General features: G+C 40.9%; 3 protein-coding genes across 6 annotated transcripts in view; 1 reads left to right on the forward strand and 2 right to left on the reverse strand.

The window, feature by feature from the left end:
* The first annotated feature begins 73 nt into the window (after positions 1-73).
* Positions 74-2,221, forward strand: il6 (interleukin 6 (interferon, beta 2)). Its single transcript, XM_066674553.1, has 5 exons — positions 74-145; positions 232-425; positions 1,031-1,144; positions 1,234-1,377; positions 2,004-2,221. Exons 1-5 carry the CDS (start codon positions 130-132, stop codon positions 2,214-2,216), a joined length of 681 nt encoding a protein of 226 aa, XP_066530650.1. The 5' UTR covers positions 74-129; the 3' UTR covers positions 2,217-2,221.
* A 142-nt stretch (positions 2,222-2,363) lies between these two features.
* tomm7 (translocase of outer mitochondrial membrane 7 homolog (yeast)) lies at positions 2,364-11,440 on the reverse strand. The gene is made up of 3 exons (XM_066674554.1): positions 11,236-11,440; positions 4,720-4,768; positions 2,364-2,720 (listed from the first exon to the last, which is right to left on the reverse strand). The coding sequence occupies exons 1-3, from the start codon at positions 11,336-11,338 to the stop codon at positions 2,705-2,707; spliced, it is 168 nt and encodes a 55-aa protein (XP_066530651.1). The 5' UTR covers positions 11,339-11,440; the 3' UTR covers positions 2,364-2,704.
* Positions 11,441-14,259: 2,819 nt separating this feature from the next.
* The window catches only part of hycc1 (hyccin PI4KA lipid kinase complex subunit 1), a 38,543-nt gene continuing 31,917 nt past the window's right edge, over positions 14,260-20,885 (reverse strand). For 3 of the 4 annotated variants that reach the window (XM_066674502.1, XM_066674500.1, XM_066674501.1), the window contains one exon: positions 14,260-16,650. In XM_066674502.1, the coding sequence (XP_066530599.1) occupies positions 16,049-16,650 (602 nt within the window). In that variant the 3' untranslated portion in view covers positions 14,260-16,048. Of the gene's footprint in view, positions 16,651-19,048; positions 19,375-20,885 lie in introns of all 4 variants that reach the window. The other variant, XR_010803655.1, reaches the window with a different exon arrangement.

Below are 20,885 nucleotides of genomic sequence, written 5' to 3' on the forward strand. Positions count from 1 at the left end.
CTCCCCCCTAACTCTGATGCAGAAGATGTTCACTGGAAATTCCTTGGAGGGTGCTATATAAACAACTTAGAAAGTGCGCCAGAAGAAACACAAGAAACAAGTTAGACGTGAGCTCAGGAGGAAGGAAGCATGTCCTCAGTGAAGTGTGAGTGAAAGTGCTCAGAGTCTTCAGTGATGCAGACTGATTCATTTCCGTCTTCACTTTCTCACACTGTCTCTCTCTCTCCCCAGTTGTGCAGCTCCTGCTGGCCTTCTTCCCCACTCTGTCCACTCTGGCTAACCCTCTGCCAGACCACAGTGCAACAGAACTGACAGAAACCTCAGGAGAAGAGCTGCAAGACTCGGCCAGAGCTTTTGCGCATCAAAAGTGGGACCACATTGCCAAAGCCCTCCACAAAGACGTCACCAGCCTCCGGGACGAACAGGTACAGGAGCTCAGAAGCCTTAACTCTAACCTGAGTACATAGTACATTTACTAATTTACCACAGATTGTCTTCATTTTAATGTTAATGACAGATTGAAACAAAGCATAAGCAGATACTTTATTGGTTTTTTATAGGAAAATTAACTTTCAGGATCCTAATAGCAGTGACATTCACGATGGGACCTTGATTTTGCCTTAAAATATGTAGAAATATAATGTTGATTTATAAGATTTAGATTGAACAATGGTTTGTTTTTATTTTCCTCATCTGTAAAGATGTTAATTTACCTTCCATTCCCTTGATGGCTCTGGGGTAACTTTGTGTATTCCAGTAAAAATGGTAGTTTTTCTGTGTAATTTCTTTCCCCGTTAGTTCCTATTCTAGTCCTCCTCCTTTTTGCTTACCATCGCATTTCATTTTACTATTTTACTATTAGACACAACACTCTTTTCTGGCTTGTAGCATTTATTTTTAGACTAAAAGCAGAAGAGCAGCACAAACTGTTTCCCAAAACTCTTCATGGTCTACTTTTTTTTTATTATTATTATTATTCAGTAGTAAGCAGACATTCAAACACTATTTTACTTGATTTGTTCCATTGCAGTTCAGAAGGGATTTTGATGAGCCACTGTCAAATATGACAAAGTACGCATTCGTGAGGGAACAGACGCCTCAGCTCAGCTCAGCAGACGGCTGCTATTCAACAAACTTTGATGCGGTATGTTCCAAAAAAATATAAATCAAACAAATATCCTATAGGTTTCAATATTGAAGGCATATTAAGACAAATGTGCCTGCTTTCTACAGCACCGGTGCCTGAGGCGGATCTATGCTGGTTTAAGGACGTACAGAGAGTATATGAGCTACGTGGACAAAATGAACCTGACGACAGTTATGATCACTGACGTCCAGCTGCAGACCACCAGACTAATAAATATGATCAAAAATAAAGTAAGTAGCCTTTTGTACACAGTATGGCTTCCGTTTTCTCTTTATATTTAAAGCCAATATCCACTCATCTTTAAGTACATTTAGAAATGAATGTTAATCTTAACGTTATGCCTCAGAATAAGGATTTAACAGTGTTATATTTTATATATGTATAGTGTGTATACGTATAAATGGCCTGGGTTTGGACGCCCCTGCAGCGGAAGATAGCTGAGCGATGCCTGGTGTTGAAAATGAAACCTATATTATGCAGAATGAACACACACACTGTGCCCCATTTTTACTATTTTGAGAGTATTGTTCTGCGCTGTTCCAGTGCACCAAACACTGGAGGGGGGCTGCATGGCACTTCTGGAAGCTTGTATTACTCTGTATTAATAATCTATTTTAACACAGCAGCTGTCCTTTACATTTTGTGAAACTTTAATAGCGAATGGACACATATAAATGCTCTAAACTGATTTTACACATTACCTGCACAATTTCATTTCACTCTCAAGGTTTTAGATGTTTCCTAGGACCATCCTATTCCTAGCAGTTCTTATCTTCATTCTGCCAAACGCAAAAGACACACGGTGTATTTCATGTTAAGACAACGGTCTCTGTAACTCTCTTTCTTCCATCTACAGGTGACAGTGACCCACACAACCCCCATCAGCCCGTTACCCGAAGGCTCAGCGTGGAATCAGAGGAGGGTCACACACTCAGTTCTGTACAATTTAGCAGTGTTCCTGAAAGAGACCATCAGAGCAATCGATCACATCAACAAGAAAGGAATGAATCTCATCAGGACGGAAATCAAGGAGCCCAAGTGGCCTTCAGAGAAGCACGAACATCAGTAGTTATTTATCGGACTGCGTTATTTATTTATTTATTTTTTATTTAAGTGGTTTTATTTAATGTAATATTAAATTGTGGTGTATGAGCAGCGCTCATAAATCTGAACATCTACGGGAATAAATGTGTTAAATCATTTTATACAACAAATGTACCTTGTGTTTTGTTGGTTTATGTTTTAATTTACATGTTTTAATTCAGTGCAAACACTGAAACAGAGCTTGAGAACTGATGCAACCCAAGGTCACTGTGATCACATATTGTATAAAAGTCCAGGGTTCCGACATGGCTCTTGACCATATGTACAAACAGATCAGGTAGAGAAGCAGGGGTGTTTGAAACATAAGACAGGTTCATTGATGTACGGACGCATCGTTTTTTCCTTCTTAGAAATGATGCACGAGCATCAACCGTCTCCTTCAACAGTTCAGAAACGAAATCTCTGGTCAGGGATGTTAAGGTGGTCTGTTTGTGCGTTGGTCGTTGTTGGTCTTCATCCCCAAAGCAAACTAGTGAGAAAAAAATAAATAAATAAAAAAAATGTTTCCATAAGTTTTGGATGTATTTCACATTTCAAATTAAAATGCACATGCAATTCTGTTACAAAAACTACACAATTTAAAACAAATAATTAAAAAAAATACCTATAGAAAATGTCATTTTCTCTCTCTTTAACAGATCTTTTATCTATTGATCTTGTAAATGCATGTAGTTTGTATCGTTCATTGGAGACTGTCAGTATTTGCTCATGAATCCTGTCACAGTTCAATGATCTCTTATCAGTTCGAGAATATCAACAGTTTCCATTCCTTTTACTAGATACTGCATTATTTCCTGCAACTCAGGTTCTCTCTCTCTCTCTCCAACCTACCTACCAACCATGTGTTTATGAAACCGGAGCATCCAGAGGAAACCCACACAGTCATAAGGAGAACACACAAAACTCCTCACAGTGACCAAAGGCAGGGCTCAAACCCACTTGTTGTGCATAATGCAAAAGAACTTAAAGATGATGAACAGCTTTTAAAATCACCTTGCAAACTTAACAAGAAACACCATGTGGAACAATTAAAACCTAAATGATTATTCTACTTTACTTTAGAACCTGTGTACAGTGGAACCTCTACCTACGAACTTGATCCGTTCCATGACCCGGTTCGTAAGAGGAAAAGTTCGTTTCTCGACTCAATTTTCCCCATTTAAAATAATGGAAAAGCAATTAATGCGTTCCAGCCCCCACCCGGAAAGTCACCCTTTTTGCACTGATATATGTTTACAACACTCTCAAATTAGTAAAAAAATACAAGTATCATTACTAAAAATAAAAAAGAAATACAGTGGTAACAGTAATAGAAAAAATAAAGTTTTAAGTGGTTACACATCGCTACCTTGAAGACGTGACGACTGGCTGGAGGAGTAACACAGGCCCTGGCTGTATGACGGGAGGTGGGGGGTGGGTGGAATAACGGAGAGTAGGCAGTGAATGTGGGGAGACGAAGCGTAGATACGGCTTAACTTAGCACGAATTTCGATGTCTGCTATTTACACTAATGCTAAATTGCTAAAGCTACAATGTGCTAATCTTAAAAGCTCACTCAAGTCTGGGCGCTGGGAGATTTGCCTATTGGGGTCAGTGGCCATTTCCAGCCGCCGGCTCGACGGAGGCTCGGGTTCGTTTCTAGAGTCGTGGTTCATTGGTGGAAGCAAAAAACATTCAAATGCCCGGTTCGTATCTTGGAAAGTTCGTTAGTAGAGGCGTTCGTTAGTAGAGGTTCCAACGTAGAGTGTATGTTTTTTACCCAACTATTAATCAACCAGGAAACAATGGCTTAACTTTTTTTTGAAGAGATAGAATCACAGGAATGCATTTTTCTGAGCCATTTTTATGGAGATTGTCATTTTCTTTGTGCACCAGGAATTTAATGTAACGTATACACAGTAATATTAGAATATTATGACAACATACGTAATAGTGGGAATAACCACCCTGGGCTTTGGTGACAGTCGCAAGACATCGTGACATGAACTGTGTTAGGTCCTGAGTTGAGTTCATTCCAAAACAGGGCTGGTCATTGTTTTCAGACACTGTTTAAGAGATGATTTCGGGAATGGTGGCAATGCCACCTGTTTTAAGTGTGCAGAGTAGAGTCTGAACTAGAACAGCTCCTGCAAACTTAGCTACTGGACAATTAGTTCAATTCTAAATTAAATCCAATTTTTCTAGGATGATTTGAAGTGCTGTGTGTGATACAAAAGTAATCATCCAACATTAAATGATCCATCATATATTGCCCAAACACCAAGTAACCTAAATTCCAGACAATCTTGGATGAGCAGGTGCCTGCAACCTTCTGAGCATAAGACAGAAAGAGGCGCACAAACTGAGACTCTTCAAACTGGAGTAACTTCATCTGTGATTGCAAAATGGCTGTAATCTGCTTATCTGCTGTGAGTGAAGGGAGGAGGGAGGCATTCTCCTGAATCCTCTCTGACGCTACATGACGTTACCTTAGAACTGTGGGTTCTGGCATTCCAGGATCTGCTCCCCGTTTGAAACCTGCAGAGATATCACAAACATGCGCATGAATCGAGGGGAATCGTGTGACTGGAGGCATGTCGTGTTTGTACTATTGCAGCAATATTACTCGAATCCTCTTTTGAGCCAAAAGCCCTTTTACTTGCAGTGATTTCTGAATGGTTGAATGGCTTAGGCATTGCATCACACATCGGCAGAGGATTTCTCAAGCACCCAATTCCCCATTTACTGAGCAATGGATTCTCTCTTTCCAAAGACTTCTAGAGAACTCGTAAAACATAACACTGACTAAGCTGCATTGCACAAAAAACCCTTTATTGCAGGAAAGTTAAAGGAAGTGACTAGAAGTCAACCGTCTTCATTGAGCTTGGTGGGTACAGTTAAATAAAAGTTATATTAAAACATCTCAACACTGCTATAAATGAGCATGACCTTGATACCTAGCAAACCCCAGCACTGCTTGAAGGGTTTCGGAACTCTAAGACTTAAAGACTAAATGATTCCTGAAAGCTCAGTGAAACTCTAACTTCCAAATAATAAAGTTATCAAAGCTCAAAACTGCCCGTTGTTCTAAAAAAGGACTTTCCATCAGTAGTTCATTTCTTATAAATGCCTTTTCACACTATACAGTTTCGTCTTCTCACGTGTAGGTTTGGAAACCTGGGTTTAGGCCCGAACGACTGGGGAAAGGCTTACTGTGTCCATGACAATGCAGTTCTTCATAATGTAGATGAGAATTACAACGGCAGCTTTTGCATTCTGAAAATACCACTCTTTCCAATTGTAATCTCCATAATAACAACACTAACCTCAGTTAATACATTTTCCCACATTATCGGACGATATGAGAATACATGTATATATTCATCAAGTGCAAAAATCAGAGACCATAAGCCTTTGTTTCATATTTCCCAGTCTCAAATATTCGGGGAGTTAAAATTCCCTCTGAAATATCTCCCAAAAAACAATCGTGTGTGTGTTTAGTTAAATGAAAAGTGGCGGCTAATAATTGCATAGAGTACTATATTCATAAATCATGATTCATAAAGCAGGAAGATGAGAAATGACCGTGATTCTCATTTCAGGCCCAGTATATCTCACGTGTATTTACAGTATTACTGTATTGACTGTGATTCCTACGTACTTCCCATAAGCATATGTTTTTTTAAACAGTGATTGCCACACAACGACATTTCCAGATATTAGTATCTAAACAATAAAAATAAACTGAAAATATGAACATGGAAAAGTAAAACCATGAGCGTGCTACAGGTTTAGAGTACAGTAAAAGTAACAGCCTCTCTGGGTGATATGAGTGAGACTGAAAGTAAGTAATTAGTCAGTGGGAAGAAAAGGAGGAAGGGGGAAAAGAAAATAAATGAGCATAATCGTTCATACTCAAAAGATAAAGCAGCTAAATGAAGCAAGGCCAATGTAAAAATAGCAAGGCCAGTGTAGCAGGAAGTGACTTGGACGTTGCTCACAGAATAACGTGCTTACTGCGTCAATATTTTTATGAACATCCGCAAAGATTCATCACGGGAGCAGAGACTGTTCATATTATTTATTAATTATTTAGAAAAATACATTAGTAATCGGATGCAAGAACAAAGGGTTCAGAACAAATCAGGTTTTCTTCACCCAGTAACACTGTAAAAACCTGAACAAATGAAAAAACTAAAAAAAAATCAGTCCAATCAAGGGATGCACCGGTGCAGGAATTTATGAACTGTGAAAATTTTCAGTATGATTTTGTGTGTACTAATCTGGCATTGTTAATAATGACATATTAAATAATGTTTAAAGGCTAAGCACCAGCTATATGAAAGTGTCAAACCAATAAATACAGTGGAATATGAGTTCCTAACTTGTGTTTATTGATAGTCAGAAAGGCTTGTAAGGAAACCAACGAAAGGTGTTTAAGAGCCTCTGTAACATGGAGGTAAACAGGGTAAGTACACTTACTTCGCATGTTTTAGTTGGTGTTAGTTAACGTTAGCTTGACTCGCTAAACTCGGTGGCTCAGATTATACTCGGCGTAGCTGCATTACGGAGGTTTATGGTAGTTCGACGTCGATCACATTTACAAGAATAACGGTACCTCTAAATCTGAGTTTAGCTTATTGCTAGGCTATTGTCATGAATAATGTTGGTTATTTAGCTAGATACTGTCATAACAGTCAGTCATGGTGTTTCACGGTGTTTTACCGCAGCGTTGTTCAGCTGTTGCCCACCAGTGACGTCACGGTTGCGTTCAAGAATTTCAGTAGCTTGTGTTTTTCCATCAATTTTAATACAATTGTCAGTTTTAAAGCAAATTAAGCTGCTATTTTCATTTTAATTAATACTTATATATGTCAGTAACTAAAATAATGTGAAATATTCATGGAGGTCCAGTAAGTGGTGCTTAGCAATTAAGAATCTAATTCTGGAATCTATTTGATGCCAATACACTAATATTTTTATATTTTATTTTAGCTACATGCTAGCATTAGTATTGTTTGCTTGTTTAACAGGTAGGAAATGCATGATTCTTTTGAAAAAACATGTGATCACAAATAATCATTAATATCGTAAATATGGCAGTTTACTTAAATGAGTATTAGAAAAAAAATAAAATAAAATTATATAAATTAGTTACTGCAGACAAGAGAGCCCTGGACTCTTAAGTAAAGAAAAGCATAGAATAAAATCCACAGCTTCTGTTTAAAGCCCCTTAAACACATGCACATCGAGCCAGAAACTTTCCAGTCTTTTCCCAAAGGAGCTGTAACTTCTGAGTGAGCACGTGTCAACAGAGCCACTAATGTTCTAGAGAACCATGCTGCATCTCCTACACAGGCACCTACACGTGTGAAAGGACAACTCCACAAATCTACTTCATGTGTGAAAATGGCTTATGTTTACTGCTGTTAAACTAAATCTATGTAGCATGGACACGTCAGACAATGCACACTAAACCGTAGTCAGAAGTGAAAGGAAGTGAAACTGGACGAGACGTGACGACACATTGGACATGAGTCGGTTGACGTCACTGCCTCCAGTGTTTAACACGCTCCGGTTCTGGTGCTGACTGGACTTTCCCTTCTATCACAACAAGAGTTACACTCATAACATTGGACATGCCCCAAAGGCTATGTTTCTATGTTTGGAGTTCATGACCACTTCTGCGTAGGGCTGGACAATAACTCAATATTAACACATATTGCAATATAAAATGTTTCAATTTCAGTGATACGATTTTTAAAACACATTCAATACTTCAGTATACATTATTTACGTCTGACCTGGACAGACGCTCATCACATGGCGCTGTCATCAGTTCATCGCACTCAATTTAATATTTTGTTTTAAGAAATTTATTGTGATATAAATTTTGTCTGGGGCGGCACGGTGGCGCAGCAGGTAGTGTCGCAGTCACACAGCTCCAGGGGCCTGGAGGTTGTGGGATCAATTCCCGCTCCAGGTGACTGTCTGTGAGGAGTTGGTGTGTTCTCCCCGTGTCTGCGTGGGTTTCCTCCGGGTGCTCCGGTTTCCTCACACAGTCCAAAAACACACGTGGTAGGTGGATTGGCGACTCAAAAAGTCCGTAGGTGTGAGTGAATGTGTGTGTCTGTGTTGCCCTGTGAAGGGCTGGCGCCCCCTCCAGGGTGTATTCCCGCCTTGCGCCCAATGATTCCAGGTAGGCTCTGGACCCACCGCGACCCTGAATTGGATAAACGGTTACAGATAATGAATGAATGAATGAAAAATTGTGTCTGTATCGTCCAGCCCTTCTTCTGAGTCACTTCGTGTCATTATTGCTGCAGGAACCTGAATGGCCTAGAGATTTTAGCGAAATGGACAGTCAGATGAGGTGAACAACGAAATCATGCAGTTATAGGCTGATATTGGCTTTAAAAACTATTGGTATATGACAGATCATCAGATATGAACAATGTATAGGAGTCATATTTGATGATGAATTTATTGCACTCTGGAAGAGCAGAATATCAGACAGTTTTGAGATACAAGGCCCAAATGTCTATATTTTGCAAATGTCACTACATTTGTAATCAAACAGAAAATATTATAAACTCAAACATTATACTGGTAGATTTAGTTTATTCGTCCAAATTGTCACCTGCAGATACTTAATCATCCAAATGTTTGAAGGAATGCCTTTATAATTATAATCTGGGATGCTCTGGAGAGGCTGCAATGAGCCTAAAGTCAACATGCTGTAGGTTAAATGTAAACCAGAGGAGTGTAAATTCCCCCATTCTTAGGCAGTGTTGCAGTGAAGCAGTGTCCTCTCTTAAAAAACACAATTTCTGAACAAATATTAAGCAATCTTAATGCGTAATATTCTTAACAGTCAAAACTTATCTTGATTTCTCATTAATTTTTTACACATTCTCATCTCTAACATCCTGTCTATGTCAAGCACCATCAGATATATATCCCACTGATTAACGATAGGACACTAGCTTTGATCTGAGGTTTCGTCTACAGCGTCTCATTGCTTCTGTCTAATCTCTTAAAAACTAAGTGAAATTATAAAGACCATGACTTAATGGATCCAGTTTCGATGACAGAAATTCTCCTTTTGAGTCTTAATTCCTCTGAGTGATTCTTGCTCATACTATTAGAGAGCTAAGAAGTGTCCATTGTCTGTAAGCGCTTATCCAGTTCAGGGTCACGGTAGGTCCAGAGCCTACCTGGAATTATTGGGCACAAGGCAGGAATACATCCTAGAGAGGGCACCAGTCCTTCACAGGGCAACACACACTCACACATATGGACACTTTTGAGTCGCCAATCCACCCACCAACGTGTGTTTTTGGACCGTGTGAGGAAACCGGAGCACCCGGAGGAAACCCACACGGACACGGGGAGAACACACCACACTCCTCACAGACAATCACCTGGAGGAAGCCTACGCAGACACAGGGAGAACACACCAAACTCCTCACAGACAGGCACCCGGAGCGGGAATCGAACCTGGTCCCTGGAGCTGTGTGACTGCGACACTACCTGCTAAGAAGTGTGATGTCCATAAAAGTACTCAAGCAAAGAAACAACAGTTCAGTAGCAGAACTGATAACTGGTACATGCACAACTTCTGAAGATATAACAACACAGTGCATCATATCACAGCTTAGTGTGTTGGTGGAAAAACCTATCCCATGGATACTGGGTGTGTGATGCCTTTTGATGGACCGGCACACAGTCCTAGGTGTGTTTCTGCCTTGCGCCCAATGATTGGGTAAGCCGTAGATCATCCGCAACCCTGAGTAGGACAAAAGCAGTTACAGATAATAAATGAAATAATTACACAGACATCATATTGAACTGGAACACAATGAGCCAATTACCTAAAAAGATTTAGCAAACCTAACCTATAAAGAGTGTGACAATGTTTTAGCCTGGGTCTTTTTTATGAAGATTTGATGGCGGCACGGTGGCGCAGCAGGTAGTGTCGCAGTCAGGGTTCGATTCCCGCTCCAGGTGACTGTCTGTGAGGAGTTGGTGTGTTCTCACCGTGTCCACGTGGGTTTCCTCCGGGTGCTCCGGTTTCCTCCCACGGTCCAAAAACACACGTTGGTAGGTGGATTGGCGACTCAAAAGTGTCCGTAGGTGTGAGTGTGTGAGTGAATGTGTGTGTCTCTGTGTTGCCCTGTGAAGGACTGGCGCCCCCTCCAGGGTGTATTCCTGCCTTGCGCCCAATGATTCCAGGTAGGCTCTGGACCCACCGCGACCCTGAACTGGATAAACGGTTACAGATAATGAATGAATGAATGATGGCAACCTGCCCCTCAAGCAGTTTCATTGCAGAGAATGCAGTCCCACAGCTTAATGCTGGACTCTGGCAGAGGGCTGATATTGACTACGGTGACCTGCTCCACAGCATCCCATTTCATGTATATTTTTTTTACAGGGATAACGTTGTACAAGGGCGTTCTGATCTTTAATTGGCATCATTTAACACCTGATTTAAATAAGTGTCTACAAACTTTTGGGTATGTGGCTTACAAAAACACTAGTACAGCGCTAACAACCCGCGTGTGTCTTTTATTAACTTTATCAAGCTTGAATAAACCCTCTAATAACGTTTAACCGCGGTTAATATTAAGCAAACAACGAAACTGCACTTTACATATAATCTCCACGAATCGGCTTCTTCGAATTCTCCGTTCCACCTTAAAGGGTGCCGCAGCAACGTTTAACTCATTCAACATCCATGCAGTCTCAGGGCAATTTAAGGTGGAACGACACGTTCGAAAAATAATCTGTGGAAAAGTCTATTTTAAGATCTATAACCTACTTAAAATGAGAGGAAATTAACATACAAAACACAGAAAGACATACATTACTTAATTAATTAGCCGACTGAACCGGAACTACTAGGTATTTTAAACGTTTTCATGAGCACCCGTTCACGATATTACTAGCATAGCATGCTAACTAGCAGGGGTGAGCTGTGTGGTAAAGTTACGTTTACTGACCAAGGTAAAGGACGGTGGGAATAAAGCCCCAGCGGATGACGAACTGTCCGCACTGGAAAACCTGCTGCAAGCGCTGCTTGGTCTCTTTACTGAGTTTGACCATCTCTGCGCTGCTCTGGGATGCGGTTCTCTGAAGGACAGTGACAGGGAAAGGCAAGAGAAACACGCCGCTGCTGTAAAACACGAAGAAGAAAAGCTGTGAACTGTAACGCCATCTGCCGAGGAGATTCAGCTATAGGGCTAAACCTCAAATAGCCACTTCTCACCTTGTAGTGCACCATCAAGTGTATTATAGAGTGCACTACACACAAAAAATAACTAAATAAATAAAAAACACAAGACATTTCGAGTACATCTTTAGTATTTTTAGGAATAAAATGTAACATTTTATATAAATTGAATATTTTTAAGTTTAAGCACTGATTTCATTATTTTCTGTTGAAAACAGTTCTGTTAGGGAATCTTAAATATATCCCCCTCTCCTTCTGGAGAAGAGAATGTAATGCACCTTTAGGGAACACAGCTGAACTAACTTTATTAAATAACCCCGGTACATTTAGGTCTGTAAACTCTCTATATTTTAATGAAGAAAAATGGCTACATTACCCCTTTTTCTGGCAGTAAATAGCTTCTATACATATATAAAAAGCATATACCCCTAACTAAGTGGTTCCCCAGTCAACACCAGTGTTTTTATTATTGTCACAGTTTTATAAAGTAATTTTATTTGATCATTAAAGGTTGAGTTGGACATTTGTTATTAAAAGCAGCCATCTTCTTTCAGTCCTTCCAGAGCCACTCACCTACAAACCGGATTCCAAAAAAAGTTGGGACACTAAACAAATTGTGAATAAAAACTGAATGCAATGATGTGGAGGAGCCAACATCTAATATTTTATTCAGAATAGAACAGAAATCACAGATCAAAAGTTTAAACTGAGAGAATGTATCATTTTAAGGGAAAAATATGTCGTTTCAAAATTTCATGGCGTCAACAAATCCCAAAAAAGTTGGGACAGGGCCATTTTTTTTACCACTGTGTGGCATCCCCCCCTTCTTCTTACAACACTCAGACGTCTGGGGACAGAGACCAGTTTCTCAAGTTTAGAAATAGGAACGCTCTCCCATTCATGTCTAATACAGGCCTCTAACTGTTCAATCGTCCTGGGCCTTCTTTGTCGCACCATCCTCTTTATGATGCGCCAAATGTTCTCTGTAGGTGAAAGATCTGGACTGCAGGCTGGCCATTTCAGTCCCCGGATCCTTCTCCTACGTAGCCATGATGTTGTGATTGCTGCAGAATGTGGTCTGGCATTATCTTGTTGAAAAATGCAGGGTCTTCCCTGAAAGAGATGACGTCAAGATGGGAGCATATGTTGTTCTAGAACCTGAACATAGTTCTCTGCATTAATGGTACCTTTCCAGACATGCAAGCTGCCCATGCCACAAGCACTCATGCAACCCCATACCATCAGTGATGCAGGCTTCTGAACGGAGCGTTGATAACAACTTGGGTTATCCTTGTCCTCTCTGGTCCGGATGACATGGCGTCCCAGTGTTCAATAAAGAACTTCAAATCGTGACTCATCTGACCACAGAACAGTCTTCCATTTTGCCACACTCCATTTTAAAAGACCCCTGGCCCAGTGCAAACGTCTGAGCTTGTGGAGCTTGCTTAGAAATGGCTTCCTCTTTCCTCACTGTAGAGTTTCAGCTGGCAACGGCAGACGGCACGGTGGATTGTGTTCACTGACAATGCTTTCTGGAAGTATTCCTGAGCCCATTCTGTTATTTCCCTGACAGTGGCATTCCTGTTTGAGGTGCAGTGACGTTTAAGGGCCCGGAGATCACGAGCATCCAGTAGAGTTTTATGGCCTTGACCCTTACGCACAGCCATTGTTCCAGACTCTCTGAATCTTTTGATGATGTTATGCACGGTTGATGATGATAACTTAAAAGTCTTTGCTATTTTACACTGGGTAACACCATTCTGGTATTGCTGCACTATCTTTCTGAGCAACAATGGTGGACTTGGTGATCCTCTTACCATCTTGGCTTCAGAGAGACACTGACACTCTGAGAAGCTCTTTTTATACCCAGTCATGTTGTCAATTGACCTAATTAGTGTTAATTGGTCTTCCAGCTGTTCGTTATATGCTCAATTTTCTTTTTCCAGCCACTTATTGCTACTTGTCCCAAATTTTTTGGGATTTGTTGACACTGAAATTTTGAATTAACATATTTTTCCTTTAAAATGTTACATTTACTCAGATTAAACTTTTGATCTGTCATCTATATTCTATTACAAATAAAATATTGACATTTGCCACCTCCACATCATTGCATCCAGTTTTTATTCACAATTTGTTTCTACTTTTTTTGGAATCCAATTTGTAAATGTTTACTGCCAGACTACAGCTGGAGGAGTATGAGAGAGAGAGAGAGAGAGAGAGAGAGAGAAGCGCAACATGTCACTTTGACATCATCTTTTCTTTCTTTCTTTAGCAAGGAGAGCCATTGTTGGTATGGGTGTAACTTTTTCACCATTCTTGCATGTTGATAGTTTTCAGCAATGTGTGTGTGTGTGTGTATAGAGCCACACAAAGCTCTCTAGCTGCACAAAGGACCAGGCCTACACGTGCAGACTGTAGAGCAATGCACACGTGGACAGGTGAGGTAGGAAGGTAGACCATTTGAGCACAAGCTAGAGCTTCAAACTGCCAATGCTTAGTCTTCTAGCTAATACACAACACCACAAGGACACAAGCCAACTGTGAAAAGCTGAAATCTCACTCTAGTCCTTAAAGACAAAAACAGGGGTGAGTGTTCTGTTGTCCCTCGCACATATTCACAGAAGTTAACTCCTAGTCATTTTTGTTTTCCTAGAAGTTCTAGCAACGTCACTGTGACAAAACGTGAATAGAGTTAAGTACAATATAAAAACAGCTCAGTAATTTGGGAAATAACACAGACACAAACACACACAGTGATTACTTTTCAAATTTATGAATTTAAAATACGGAATAAAGCACCAACATTTTGAGATATTTATTCTAAAACAGGAGTGAAAAAAAATATTGAAATAGACAACGGTTTGTTACAATTCCACAGTGTTTCATCAGATTTAAAAAAAAAAAAAAAAAAATAGTGACAACTCATGAAAAAAGTGGATCAAATTGGATCCTCCTCCTAACACCAGAGACAACACCATACAGAATTAGGTTAGTTTATGTACCACCTGCATTTCCATCTCATTGGTTTTGAATCAGATTAACACTGCGTTCGACTGCTGTGGTGTAATACCTTTATTCAGCGTATGAAACAATAGTGGGGGGACTTTACTACAAGTTGTTTACTGAGCAGAAATGCGAGGGCCTGTCTTATGTGAGCAGAGCATAATTTGATGCATTCCTGATTTTCACAAAAGCCAATCTCTATTTGTACTAGGCCACATCACCACCAACCAGAGACAGTCCAATCAGCTCACTTATACTCTCAGGAAATGTGTGGCATCAATCAGTGACAAATTTCATTTGCAGAAAAGGAAGCAAAGTCGAAGTAAGTGGATATTACACAGGTTTTACACCGATGAAACTCCGTGAGACAGGCCCTGGTTCAGCAGTGAGAACAACACTATTGCTTCAGAAATACAACAATGTTGGTCTCTGATTCTACCAGATATTAATTTGGAAATTGCCTGGAGATGCAAAACATATGTATTGCCAATACGTCAGGAGTGTTAGTCTAATACTGATGGCTTTCATCAAAGCTCAGTACATAAAGAGAGGAACAAAGATGTGCTCTTTCTTTAAAATAGAAATTCTTAGATCATCTTTTGCACAGAAGATCAACAACAGACTTAAAAAGCTACTTAAGCGCAGACTCACACACTCTCACACACAGACACACACACTTCAACATGAATCAATACAGCATCAAAAATACCTTTAAGAAATTAATGTACAATCCTCAGTACAGAGTCAATAGCGTTAAAAAGTTCACAGACAACCTCAAGTACAAATGGAGCAGTGGGGAATTCTGTTTTTGTTTCTTTTCTTTTTTTTTTATTTTTTTAAAACACTTATTTCAAAAATACATTTTCCAAACGACATTTTAGTGATCAACACGGCATCGACGAAATCAAAATCCACAAAAATAAAAACAAGAATTTTATTTTTTATTTTAAGGTGCAAGAGTTTTGGTTCAGTGCCACCACCAGGGGCAGGAGTGCGAGGGCCTTCTTTCTCTTCCGCAGCCTTAAAAACTGGCTTTAGAATAGAAAATCAAATATTCCAAGTCTTTCCTCTTGGGTTATTGGTCTTATTATGGCATGGTGGCTTCCTAGAGGGTGGCTTCTAGGAATTATCACCATCGGTCCAACAACCACCAGTCTACGTATCCACCTAAACACCACTGACGTCAGGCATCATTCTTTAGACGGTGTTACGGTGATTTCTTTAATGCCAAAAAATACATGGGACTTCCAAAAAAAGGCCAGCATCACTCTCTGTGCGACCTACAGTTCTTCCAACCCCATACATTGTGTCATACATACAGTTATGTCACTGAATCCTCGGATCTGTGAAGGATTATGAGGAATTACATAATGTGTCTATAGCGTTATTCATATTTTGTTATTCTGAACATCCAGCGACATTCAGTGAAGTAAACAATTAAAAATTTGGACAAGTGCAGCTCAGCCTCCCATTTCCTAATATGTGCATGAAGCCATCTATAGAATGGCTCTTTACTTTAGTGGTCCACTTCCTTTATTTCAGAACCGTAGGGTGTGGTAAGTGGAAGGCAGACAGGGTCAGATGTCTGGGGCAAGGTGCAGGCTGATGCTGGGTGATCGCTGCTGCTGATGGTGCTGGCTGGGGCTTAGGTGCTCCTCCTGCAGGCTGCAAGCAGAGTAACGGTTCTCCCTAGAGATGTGGTGGTTAGGGGCGGGGCTTGATGCCCGGTTGGGGGCCGGAGCTTGCTGCTGGGCTCCGGTAGCTGCAGCCAGGGCGTTGCTGACCTGCTCGAAGGAGCGGGAGAAGACGGCGCTGGCCGTTCGTGACAGGCTCAGAGTGCCTCCTTTAGGAACTGACTGACTGGACGTTAGCGTGAGCCTCTTGAGGGACAGAAGCTCCAGGTTCTCGCTCATAGCACGACTGCCTGACTGTTTCCGTGAGGGCTGCTCCGCTCCGCCCTCCTTCTCTCGCTCTTTCTCCTTGTCCTTCTCCTTGCTGGAGCGGCTGCCACCCAGGCGACGCAGGCCCTTCCCCATCGGCTTAGTGCTAACGGCCGTGTTGGCGCTGCTGACCACGATGGTGGGAGGGCTGCCCCCTTGAGCCCCAGGCTGAGTGCAAATGCCTTCATCCACCTCAGAAATCTCCATTAGCTCATCCGGGGAACCCAGATCCACGGCGTCTGTTAGGGAGAGGAGAAGAGAGTAAGACACTGTAGATCACATGCCTTCTTTTCAGATCCCTAACAGTAAACTGAATCCTTAGACATCAATTTGTTGATGTCAGCAAATGGTTTGCAGATACATACTCTATGCATCAAAGATAAGGTATCAATAGCATCTGTAGGTTTAATTAAAGTACTTTTAGGCCATCTTCTTCCAAAACGATGTTTGAATCGATTTTAATTACCATGGAAACATACCTACATTACCATATAGAATCCTAAAGAGATAAATAACTGACCTATTATTTATAATATTAGTTATAAACTAATTAATAAACAAGCCCTGGGACACAAAACACTTATTTAAACCTCTAAACACTCAAGAACAATCTAGCACCTTACCGGAGAACTTTGGGTTAGAAGGAAGGCAAGAGAGAAGGAAGGAGGAAAGCACATCACAAACGAGGCCAAATCAATCACATCACTCCAGACAGAGGCCAGATAAGGCAGCTACATTGAGATATGGATAATTGTGAGATGTGGACATGGTTGCTGATCAGATTACTCCAGGTCTGCTCGTATATTCAGATCATCTGCTTCAAACGAGCTGCAGTAACCTCATCTAGAGCTGCTGATCTGCCTCTTATTAAAACCAGTCTACAGGCGACCGTTTCCCATAGCAACCCAGCAGTTAAGTGTTGGAGCTAGACGCACAGGAGCAGATTACATTTCGTGAGGCCGTTTCCATTTGTTGGCAGTTAGGCAAGAGACCAAACCATTTTCAGGAAATTGTTAGTTGGCTGGGGAGGCCGAGCTGATTAAAAATCACTGCGATCCAACGCAGCGACGCAACAGAAAGAGAATGGAAGGAAGAACGGCTAAAAAGCAGATGCAGGATTCATTGCAAAGTTTAGGGGGAGAAAAAAATCAGGACATCAGCAGCATCCAAAGAGTTCTGACACAGCCAAGCACCTTGATGCTCACAAGGAAATCAAAATTAAATCTTCTACCTCTATTTTCACAAGTAATTCAGTATATTCAGTAAGTGTAGTATTTTATGTCTCAATTAATGTACCACAAACTGTGTGTCTTACTTCAGTTTAAAGTGAACACATCTTCAGAGCACACCACTAAGTAGGCCTGGGCAATAAACATTTCTGTGCTGGTACACCAGAGGGCGATGTTGTCCTTTTTACCGCATACAGTATTTACATCCTTTACACTAGACAGCCAAAACCAGGCATCTGAGATGTTGATGGATTTTAAAGGGTTAATAAGGAAAAAATATCACTTGTTCAGTGCATGTGCATAATTAATGTGTGTATCTGGAGACTTCCACACTACACACTGCGAAACTAGACCACCAAATCAGTAAACATGGGATAGAACAAGCCGTTCTGACTTTGTGCTTCTTTTTATATCAAGCACAGACTTTAGAATTGTCCCGCCCCCTCGTCTGAGTGTCTCCAATCACAGCGCTGGACCTAAGCTCGCCCCTCGCCGCCGTTGTATGCTTAGCTGAACCCATGTGTGCTTTTAGGCCCTTTACAGCTTTATTTACTACACAAAACATGGGAATTTCTTTTTTAATTCATCCGAGAACTTACATTTACGTTTCGGCATAGCTGCTCGAGTTGAGGGTAGGTACATGACCTTTGCCTCTGACGTAAACAAGGACTACTGACGTGCACTGACCAATTAAATGTTTACAGAGAAGGTTATCGACCAATAAGGGTAGCTCTACAGTCGGACCGTCCAATCAGAAGTGTTTAGGCTACTTCGCCACGCCCCCTTCTCACTCAAGTGAACCAATCGGAGTAGGGGAGGGCGGGACTAGTTTGTGAACGAAACTTCTCGAAGTTCTATGTAAGCTCTAGAAAAACAAAATCCCGGACGTTTGTGAAATTCCGCCCGGACATTTTTTTAAGTCTAAAAAAGAGGACATGTCCGGGTAAAAGAGGACGTCTGGTCACTCTACTTAAAAGGAAAAGGTGCCGAAACAGGTAGTTCTGAATAGGGTTGTGTGATTTTTACGCCGGTCACAGATGTTTCAATAAGACTGTGACAGAACTGTGTCCACTTGTGGAAAAAAGAGAGAATTTGTCCCCTTTCACATAAAAGCAAACTGAATTGAGATACCTTGGATTGTGAGAAGCAAATAATGCAACGTGCACTTCTATTCTGAACACAATGGAAGCTGAAATAAATGCAAAGTGTGGACAGACTCAATAATGAATATAAATCGAATTACGTCTATGTTATTTTATGTTTTACCGCCCAGCCCTACTGCATAGCCCTTGTTTTATTTTTAATTTCCTTGTAATATCCACAGGCACGCTCCATCATGCCATGCTGTGTGCAAAGTGTGAAAGTCATACACCCGCACACAAATCACTCTCCTAAAAACACGTAGTACCTCTGGGCCCCAGGGAAGAGAGGAGGGGTGAGGGGGGGTATCAGGTGGCAGTGTGTGTGGAGGGGAGGAGGGGCTCTAGAACTGAACCCTCCCCATGGAGGGAGTCCCATCCTCCATGTGCCTCCGCACAGACTTCTGTCTCCTGACCTCTTGACCTCTAGGGTCCACCCCCACCTCTGTGGCACCCCCAAGAGGCTCGCCCTCCGTCCGGCCGCGCTGCGCCTCTCCGTTGGCCACACGCTCACCGCTGACCCCCGTAACACTAATGGAGGGGATGGGCCCGACTGGAGTCGCATCAGGAGAGTCTATACTGTTCTCCTGAGACTCTGAGGGAGGATGACAGTCACATATATACATGCGCATGAGATATAAACACACACACACAGACATATGATGGTTGAAATGAACATGAAATTAAACCTCATTTACAGAAATAAAAATGCATAGAATTAAAAAAAATAAAAATTATAGTCTCAAATGCTTCTGGTCAAATAATGTTTTGTTGATTTTGAGTGAAAATAAGATACAATCGCTTTTACTTTTATTATTTTCTATTTATATGATGGGTTAAACAGCTTGGAAAAAAATTGTAACTTAATATATGAGGGCCATAGCATTTGTATGACACTTTTCTATGGTACATTTTGCTAAATAAAGAGTAACTGTGCAATAAAACAATCAGGAGCGTCTTATCTGTAAGTTCAACATCATTTGACCAGGATTTCCCAGACTTTTACACAAGACGAATGCTGGAAATCATATGCAAACAGGTGAAAAACATGGAACACAAATGCCATTGGGAGCTCTTCTAAACCTGACCGACAAATTACCACGGATCATGTTAAAAGAGAATTAGTAGTCTTAAGGAGGATAAGTGACATTTTCAAATGCAAGGTAGGCATTTGAGTCAAACTGTTTTTCACATTCGGAATTGCTATGTACTTATTACGCAAACGCTCACGCCATGATTCACTGCTCAAAATCTTCCGCCGTTTTCAACTGCAAAGTTTAAACTTAAAGTAAAGAAATAAAAAGGCTGCAAGCTGTGCATAATTGCCACTTTCTGTGGGACATGCCCTCATTAAAGTAGGGCAGCTGGGAGCCCACACAGTTGTAATTACTGGCATGTTTTGGTAGGGAATTGAAGACTGCATCTAGTGGCTGACAGGCTTGAATATACCAGCTGCCTTTACCATGTACTATCACCACGCAGCACACGTACAGACGTCATCGATCAGAACACAGGGAGTCAAAATGAAGTCAATAACTCCACAGTACAGACACAATGACCACTGCTATAGTGTAAGTGAATGATCATTGGTTTTAATTTGAAGGCAGTCCAGTTTTCAGATTCGCTACACCTTCAATTTTAAATGATAAAATTATTCGATTGCATCTTAACTGTATAAAATGATTTAATTTTAGTTATCCAGCGCTCATTAACAGCCAGCCTAGATGTGCTGGTCTTGAGGAGTTTAATTTAAAGATATTAATCACAGTAATGTCAGAAAATAGCAGCCGGATATTTTCCTAAGATCATACAGCCTTAAATACAGAGTTTTACAAAATGTCTCGGTTATTCTGGACTGAATTTCAAGATCTAAGCCATCAGTCTTAGTCAGTGAGTGCGCTGGCTCAGAGATCTAGACAGCCGACTGCCTGTCTAAATTACATTCTGTAAGCATGTTATTAACCCCAGCTCTTTATTAATCTCCCTGATTTTGAGCCTAAGCTACACACACTTTTGCAACTAAAAGAAGATTCATGTGAAAAGAAGGCATCATTTAGGAAACCTTTAAGTCCTTTAAGTCCTAACTCGATGTAAAAGAAAGTAGAC

The sequence above is a fragment of the Hoplias malabaricus genome, chromosome 6 (genome assembly GCF_029633855.1).
Source record: "Hoplias malabaricus isolate fHopMal1 chromosome 6, fHopMal1.hap1, whole genome shotgun sequence".
NCBI classification, from domain to species: Eukaryota; Metazoa; Chordata; class Actinopteri; order Characiformes; family Erythrinidae; genus Hoplias; species Hoplias malabaricus.

Coding starts and splice junctions, on each gene's coding strand:
- tomm7 (XM_066674554.1), bottom strand. CDS start 11,338: ATGGTCAAACTCAGTAAAGAGACCAAGCAGCGCTTGCAGCAGGTTTTC. Junction 4,769..11,235: donor TCCCACCGTCCTTTACCTTG/GTCAGTAAACGT, acceptor ATATCTCTGCAG/GTTTCAAACGGGGAGCAGAT.
- il6 (XM_066674553.1), top strand. Junction 1,145..1,233: donor ATTCAACAAACTTTGATGCG/GTATGTTCCAAA, acceptor TGCTTTCTACAG/CACCGGTGCCTGAGGCGGAT. Junction 1,378..2,003: donor TAAATATGATCAAAAATAAA/GTAAGTAGCCTT, acceptor TTCCATCTACAG/GTGACAGTGACCCACACAAC.